This window comes from Acinonyx jubatus, chromosome A3, assembly GCF_027475565.1.
Source record: "Acinonyx jubatus isolate Ajub_Pintada_27869175 chromosome A3, VMU_Ajub_asm_v1.0, whole genome shotgun sequence".
Taxonomy (NCBI): domain Eukaryota; kingdom Metazoa; phylum Chordata; class Mammalia; order Carnivora; family Felidae; genus Acinonyx; species Acinonyx jubatus.
Window position 1 is genome coordinate 135720753 of NC_069388.1, and position 7764 is coordinate 135728516.

The following is a 7764-nucleotide window of genomic DNA, read 5'->3' on the forward strand; positions in this document are numbered from 1 at the left end:
GCCCACCCCACCCCCGCCGGGGGGCCCCTGAAGTTCAACTTTGAGGTGGACTTTCCAGGAGACACGGTACCCGAGTAGAGCACCTCGGCGGGACTAGGATGTACCATCACCCCGACTACTCACGCTCCAGTTCCCGTGGATCTTTGGGATGAACTTGTCAAAGCGCCAATACTTGGCCATTTGGGGCGATTTCACGTGGTCCCGCCCCCTCCAACATCACCGACTCCAGGTACACCCCTCGCTTGCATCCTGTTTCCCCGAACAGCCCACAGACACCCTCTCTGTTCAGCATCTTCCAGCCTGTGCAGGAAGCTACCGGTAATGCATCCACATCTCCGAAATTCTGAGAACCACGCCCAGAGCAGAATACTGTGAATGTTTTATTTAATCATTTTGTCTACAACTGAAACTCTGGGAACTCAAAGTTAACATCCTTGCCCGTGAGCTTCTTATAGACGCCCGAGAAGGTTTCCACCTACGAGCAAACAAAGAATTCGTCACAAAACTCTTAAATATGCACATTCATCTGAAAGCCTAACGGTTATGTGAAACTGGGCCCTGCATGGCTTCCCCCCTCAGCAGCCGGGCGCACAGGGCACAGGGGGCACACAGGGCGTGCCCGCCTGCCAACGCCGGGGACGAGCTCATCTCTGGTGCTGAGGGACACGGCTCTACGGTCTGTGCCCGACTGAGGTGCTCTGAGCCCGTGAGGGAGCCCGGGGACCATCCACCTCAGTCACGCTTTCCCGGGAATGAAGGGAAGGGACAGTTCTCCCAGATTCTGACACCGCCACATCTCACCCCCAGAAGGATCCACAGCCTTGCTGAGGGGAATTACCTGACTTCCAATTTTCCTAGTAACTTAAAAGGCAGAGCGTTTTGACTTTCAAAACATCCCCCACTGTAAAACCCGACACGGAATCCAAAGGGAAGCGCGCAGAGGTTCCGATTGAGAAAAGCTGGCCCTGGGTTTACGCTCACTGGCTCTGGTGACACCGGAGACAGGTCATGCCCTTTGCCCTCCCTGTGTCCGGACCCTCCCGCAACGCGGTCACCCCATTACCTTGTGTTCCACGTTGTTCTGCTGTGCTTTATCCAAATGAACCTTTATGAGCCGGCTGCCGTCCAGTTTCACACGGATTCTCTTGCCCACAATCTCGCTCGGGAAAACCAAGTCCTCCAGGATCGCGTCGTGCACGGCAGTCAATGTGCGGCTGAAAGAGCAGAACGACGAAGTGAGAAACCTGGAATCTACGAAGGCCTTCCCTCCCGTGAGCCCCTTCCAAGTCAACAACGTAAAAGGCAAATCCCAGGCCCCTAAACCAAGTTACCACTGGGCTTCCAACGGACGACTTACATCTAATCCGTCGCCAGGGCCGGTGCCAAACTAGACAGGATGACGAACACCTACGGCTTTCCTTCAAAGCTTAGGGGGAGTTCAACGTGACGCCTCATAAACCACACACGCCGCTCCCGGTGAGCATCTCCAGGGAGCGGGAAGGCAGGGAGGACTTTCACTTTTACACACAGCTGTAGGTGTATTTTCGGGCACGGTTTCGACCGAACACCTCCGTAACCTCTTAACCACTCGCTCTTCTGCAAAGCCATCCTTCTCCGAAGTTGTCAAATTATCTACAGATTCCTGTGACCACGTAACTTCCTAACACAAGGTCCTTCAAGAGCTCGCCATGACCTCCGAAGCTCCTCCTGGTTCCCTGGGATGGGATGGGGCACCTCGGTCCCCAGCTCCTGCGCCCCCACTCTTATCCTGCCACGCACGCCTCCGCGATCGTCCCACTCGCGTCCCTGACACCGCGTCAAGTCCACGACCCACGTGGCCGCTTGACAAGGAGGTTCAACTGATTCCGAACCCCGAGCGCTAACGGGATACTGGGATGAGAGAAGAAGGGGCGGCCCTCAGGTTTAGAGGCATCTGTGTCACGGAGCCCATCAGGTCCCCTCGCCCCCAGCACGTCCGAGACCACATTCCCTCATCTGTGCTTCAGAGCTGTCAGCTCCTACGCACACGTCACACCTTCTAGGGGCTCCCGGATGCCTCCCAAGGGCTTCCTGTTCCACGGCCACGGACGGCAGGCTCAAGGGAAAGCCACTTCCCAAATCCTGCATCACCTCTCAGAAAGCAAATGACAAGGACGCCGCCCCAGTTAAGCTTTTTCCCACAGTACGAGGAAGAACACAAATACGGACATGTGTCTACCCTCCCCCTTTAAAGCGGAAGTCAGAACGGAATCACAGCGGCCGCGCATCTTCTGACTCCAACATGGTCTGTTACAACGGGAGGGACGGGGATGCAACCTTGACCATCCCGAGCCCCAGGAACGGAACTGGCTCAAAGCAGTAATGGAAACCCTGCTAGAGATTAGAAACAATAACAAAAACAAAAAGAAGTGAGTCTCAGGACCTCACGTGTACGGGAGAAAGCCGAGTGCTGAAGGAGAAGAACCGTGGAGGCAGGAGGTCAGGCTGGGAAGCGGTGAGGGGCCGCGGCCGGCCGCCTAGGGCTTAGCGCAGGAGCACAGAAGGCCCCACGTGTGGGGGGCAGGTCACCAGGGACGTGGTGAAGTCGTCGTCCCCAGAGCCGAGGTGGAAACACACGTCTGGGAGGGGGCACGGCCAGAGCTGTGGGTGGGGGTCAGTCCTGCAACTGCCCTCAGAGCGAAGGCTTCGTTCTCACACTCCCAGTACCGACGCGGGCTCTCACGGCCCGCGGGCTCTCCACCACCCCGCGTGTCTGATCTCGGGGTCACAAACTACCCGGAACACCAAAAATTCCCTGAATCCTTATGTTACTCCAACTGCCCAGGATCAGGCTCAAAGTACTGAAGCCCAAGATGCAAGTTCCAGAAAGTGCGGCCCCAGCCCTTCCCTCCCCCACTCCTCTCCCACAGGAGCAAGTATCTGCCTGTAAGACTCGAGTCCCATCCCTTGTTCAAGTGGTTTTACAAACAAGATGACGTTAAGAACAGCCTAGCATTACTGGTGTGGCTGAAAAGAGTCCATTCTCCTTATCCCTTTAGAAATAATGATACGAGGCACAGTACCAACTCCACCTGGAGGTTAGATGGGTACCAGAGGAGTTTCCCAAATGGTCCCCAGGGCAGGGCCTGCAGGGCTTCAATAATCCAACTCTGTGAAACGAGACTTCAACAACACACCAAAAGGCCCAGATCAAGGAGCCAACAACTCTGAATCTGAGTTTAGGCCAGAAAACCCTAAGCCAATCAAGTTTAAAGAACACCATCCGTGAGCATCTATAACCGCAGCAACACTTTTAATTTGATGTCAGCAACAGAAAAATATGCCTAATTTCTTAGCCTTAATTCACTGCAAAAGTAAAAATTAAAGACCCATCTCAGCCCCCCTCCGCTACATCCAGTGTGCTTGATCACACAGCTCTACACTGAGGATCCCCTCACTGTTCCTGTCCTTTACCCAAAGAATTGGAGAAAACCCTCTTTTCCGAAAGCGACAACCTATTCGTTCTACCTATGTGAACATGTAGTTCTTACTCTAGAATTCATTTTAAAACATTTATACATGGGGCGCCTGGGTGGCTCAGTTGGTTAGGCGACCAACTTTGGCTCAGGTCATGATCTCGCAGTTTGTGAGTTAGAGCCCTGCGTCAGGCTCTGTGCCGACAGCTCGGAGCCTGGAGCCTGCGACGGATTCTGTGTCAGTCTCTCTCTCTCTCTCTGCCCCCTCCCCTGCTCACGCTGTCTCTCTCTCTCTCGATAGTAAATAAATGTCTAAAAAAAATTTAAATCAATAAAATAAAATAAAAACTAAAATGAAAAAGCAACCTACCAAAACTCTTAGTACAAACAACCGAGCAGATAAGGAGTTGTTCATAAGGGGTTTACAGCACACTGTTTCGATGCTGATAAAATACTCACCTTCTGGGACGCTTTTGCTTGTTTTTTGTACGGCTTTTTCGAGTTGGCTTAGGCAGAATTCTCCTCTGTGAAGATTACCATGGAAAAAGAAAAACCTCAGGTCAGCAGAAAGCTGGCAACTGTCAAAGTGCTTCAAAAGGCAAAGGGCGATAACAATAAATTCAAAGTTTGCAAAAGTCAAACCACCCAGACCAAACAAGCTACTGAGAATTCCCTGATTTCTCATTAATTCATTCAGAATCCAGAGAATATATTCACACAGAGCCAGAAAAAAAAGATCCTCGCTCCTGATTTGAGCCCCAAAATACTGCACACCTGCCACAATGCCAGGCCCGCCACCTACCGTCGGTAGGAACACGCCTGAGAAGCCACAGCGCTAGTTAAATTTGTCACTCTGGCATTTCACCCCCACACATCTGTTTGCACCAAGGCCAGATCTGAACTTAAAAAAAAAAAACACAGCCACCTTTCTTGACTATGGGCCCCTTTCCAGGAACTATTCCTCACCATCTGCTTTCCTCCCAAAGTGCACAGCCGCCCGCTTCAATTCTGTCCTGCAGACAAACCACGGCTCAGACCCACCACACGTCCATAATTCCCTCGTAAATGCACTACATTCACGCCGTTGTAAACGTGGAGAGCCGTTTTCACGTTAACAGTGGAAACGTACTTATCTGTTTAACCTACCGCAAACACAAAGTGAAACACAAGTGATTTTAACAAAATGCCCAAAACAAAACATTCCCCAGGACAACACACACCTGAGCAATAAAGACCACGTGCTTCCCACTGAACTTTTTCTCCAGCTCACGCACGAGCCGGACTTGGATTTTCTGGAAAGACTTCAGTTGAGGAACGGGAACAAAGATGATGATAGCTTTCCGACCACCGCCAACTTCGATCTCCTGAAGGAAGAACACAGAACACCAGCGTGACCTTAAGTTTACACGCCCATCTTTCCCATCCGAGCCCAGCGCTGAGCGCGAACACTCGGCTTGAACGTGGTCAAATACTCTAGCACACCAAAATTTTAAAGAAATCCTCCTCCCGCGCTTTCCCACCGCCAGGGCCAGCCCTCAGTCTCCCCTCCCTCACAAACCCCACGCAAGGATGCGTGGGCAACGCTGTGCTCCAGGAGGTAAACGTGCGGAGCCGGAACTGAGGCTGCTTGTCCCGTGCGCAACCTCCAACCCCGTCCACACGCACTGCAGCTCCTAAACTAAAGACGGGAATTTGAAAAAGTGAATTTCCCCAGACACAGAGTCCAGACCGGCAGCCTGGAAAGTAGACCCGTAAACGCTGCAGCAGAGAAGCCCCGGGAACAAGCGGGAAGGAAGCGCGTTGTTCTCGCTGCCAACATGCCCACGTTACGAAGGCCAAGCCTCAGACTTTCTCTGCGAGATGCTCCTTCCAGGGCCAGGGAGTGGGGACGGCCGGCTCGGCCAGGTCTCTGACCCACAGTGCGCCTCCCGGCACACTGTGCCACCTTTAAGACGACCTGGGGCAGTCCCCCCACCCGCACGGCCGCACCTGCACGGGGCGCGCGGGAAGGGGCCAGGCGGCAGATCCCGCCACCGCGCCCCGCGGACGGTCCGCCTACGGCCACCCCCACCCCCGGCATAAACCCCCCTTTACCTTGGCCGCCGTGATGTTCAGCTCCCTCAGCTGGGCTTTGAGGTCGGAGTTCATCTCCAGCTCCAGGAGGGCCTGGAGAGAGAAGCAGCCGGAGCCGACCCTCAGCGGGGCGCCCGCACCGCCCACGTGCAGATACTCGGGGCCTCCTCCCGGACGCGTCCCCACCTCCACCCGGGGTGACACGCGCCATGGGGAGAGGGGGGTGCTGGTGCCGGGGCGCGGGCGGCACTTGCTGCCGGAGGATGACGGACACTTGTTGGGGAGGGGAACGCGCGCCGGGGCTCCGGCCCTGCCCTCCCCTCACCTGGGAGATGCCAGACTCGAACTCGTCCGGCTTCTCGCCATTGGGCTTCACGATCTTCGCGCTCGAACTGAACATGGCCTTCTCCTGCAAGTACAGGGCGCCCTAGCTCAGGTGTCCGCGGCCCCAAGCCACAGACCCCCGCCGGTCCCGGCCCCGCTCCACCCCGCAGAAGCCATCGGGGGGCACAGCCCGGGTAATCGGCCGTATCCCCGCCGGGTGAGCCGGGCCCGCCGATGCAGGGAGGACTCCGACACGTGTAGTCCTCAAAGTCGGCGGAAAAGTCCACCGGAGAGAAGGCCGCCAACATACCTCGGTAAGAGCGCCGGTCTAGGAAGAGGCCTAAGTCTCGCGAGAGCGCCTCAAATCCCGGTGGCGCAAGGGAAGAGGCGGGAACAGTGCGCGAGAGAAACCGGAAGAACCACCGAGAAAAGGTCGAAGCCGAGAGAGTCCCAGGAAGAGGCTCGTGGGGTCGGGCGCGTTGGGAACGCTCCTCCGGAGGCGCCGTGTCGTACCAGGCGGGGTCTGGGCGGGAGACGGGGGCCGAGAAAAGCAACCCCACGCCGAAGAGCGGATGTTCAAAAAAGTCTCATTTAACCCGAAGAAACTCACTTCCCCACCGAAGCCATGAAAAGGAATCAGAGGCTTGGATGCCAGTTCAGCCCGGAGAGAACCCGATGAGATGACGTTCGTTAGAGCTCTTTGGAAACGAAGTGCTTTACGAGTAAACGTGGTTTTCCGGCCCTAAACAATTTAGCCCTCGTCCCCACTGCTTGGTGCGGCGGACACTTGGGGACGTCCGCGGACACCTCTCGTGCGGGCCGGAGCGCAGCGAGCCGGGGGCGGGGGGGGGGGGGGAGCCTGGGGCCCAGGGCGCCGACGCGAGCGGGGCAGAGGGCTCGGGGTGCGGTGGGGGACCATGGGCAGAGCCAGGCCGGAGCTGGACAGCCGGGGTCAGCCGGCCCTGACCTCAAAGCCGGCAGAGATCGCGTATGAGGAAAGATTGGGGGATGACACATCACTACTGGGTTCGACCAAGAAGTATTTATTAGAAAAGTGCCTCCCGTTGTGCCATGCTGTCACTTCCCTCCCGCCCTAAAGAGGAACGAAAAACATGATGCAGAAATACTCTATGATGTCTATACTCTGTGCTAATGCTTCACTAGATGCTAGCGATTTAGTAGAACCCGCTGAATCCTTGCCCTCGGGAAGATTACCTTTTGGTGAGGAAGACTGAACATAAAGTGGCAAGACCAAGTATGTAATGACAGATGATAGTAACAAACAGTAAAACGAGTCAAGGGGAGAAGAAGGATTCATGCTCTAAGAAGTCAGGGAAGTTTTTGAAAAAAGATGTGGAAGAAGTAGGAGCTGTTCGCCAGGAAGAACATTCCAGACGGAACAACTTGTGCTAAATTGGCCGCGGTCACATAATTTAATCTCTAGAGGTCCAGTTTCCTTGACTGTCATATTTAATGGGCCAAGCACTGTGAAAACTGCTGACACCTGTACACCAGGTGATCTCTAAGATTTCCCACCACCTTTACTAAGCTAAAATTGTGTTCATCTTAGAGTTTTAAAGCTAGGTACGTTTTTCTAATAATGCTTTTTAAAAAGAGGCCACTATCTCCTTGGAAAGTTAAGAGTCCACTTGTTCAAGAAAGAAAAGTTTAGCTGCACCTCTAATCTTATCGGGGCAGTCATTCCAAACACTGGATGAACTATTTCCATTTCCTTAACTCTGCATGCCTTTCCAGCCTGGTTCTCATCTCTGCGGCCCTACCAGAGTCGCACAGGAGGTGTATTCGGTGAAGTTCTTCCTGGTTTCCCCTGCTCTGTTGAGTATTAGTAGTGTGAGAGGCCATGCTTGTCTTGTTCCCTATCTGGGGGAAAGCATTGTCTCATCAGAAGTAT

At 54.5% G+C, this 7764-nt stretch overlaps 1 protein-coding gene across 1 annotated transcript; it reads right to left on the minus strand.

The window, feature by feature from the left end:
* Nucleotides 1-367: 367 nt before the first annotated feature.
* On the minus strand, nucleotides 368-6233 carry RPS7 (ribosomal protein S7). Its single transcript, XM_027077799.2, has 7 exons — nucleotides 6163-6233; nucleotides 5854-5937; nucleotides 5550-5621; nucleotides 4676-4819; nucleotides 3915-3979; nucleotides 1064-1214; nucleotides 368-475 (listed from the first exon to the last, which is right to left on the minus strand). Exons 2-7 carry the CDS (start codon nucleotides 5926-5928, stop codon nucleotides 398-400), a joined length of 585 nt encoding a protein of 194 aa, XP_026933600.1. The 5' UTR covers nucleotides 5929-5937; nucleotides 6163-6233; the 3' UTR covers nucleotides 368-397.
* Nucleotides 6234-7764: the final 1531 nt, after the last annotated feature.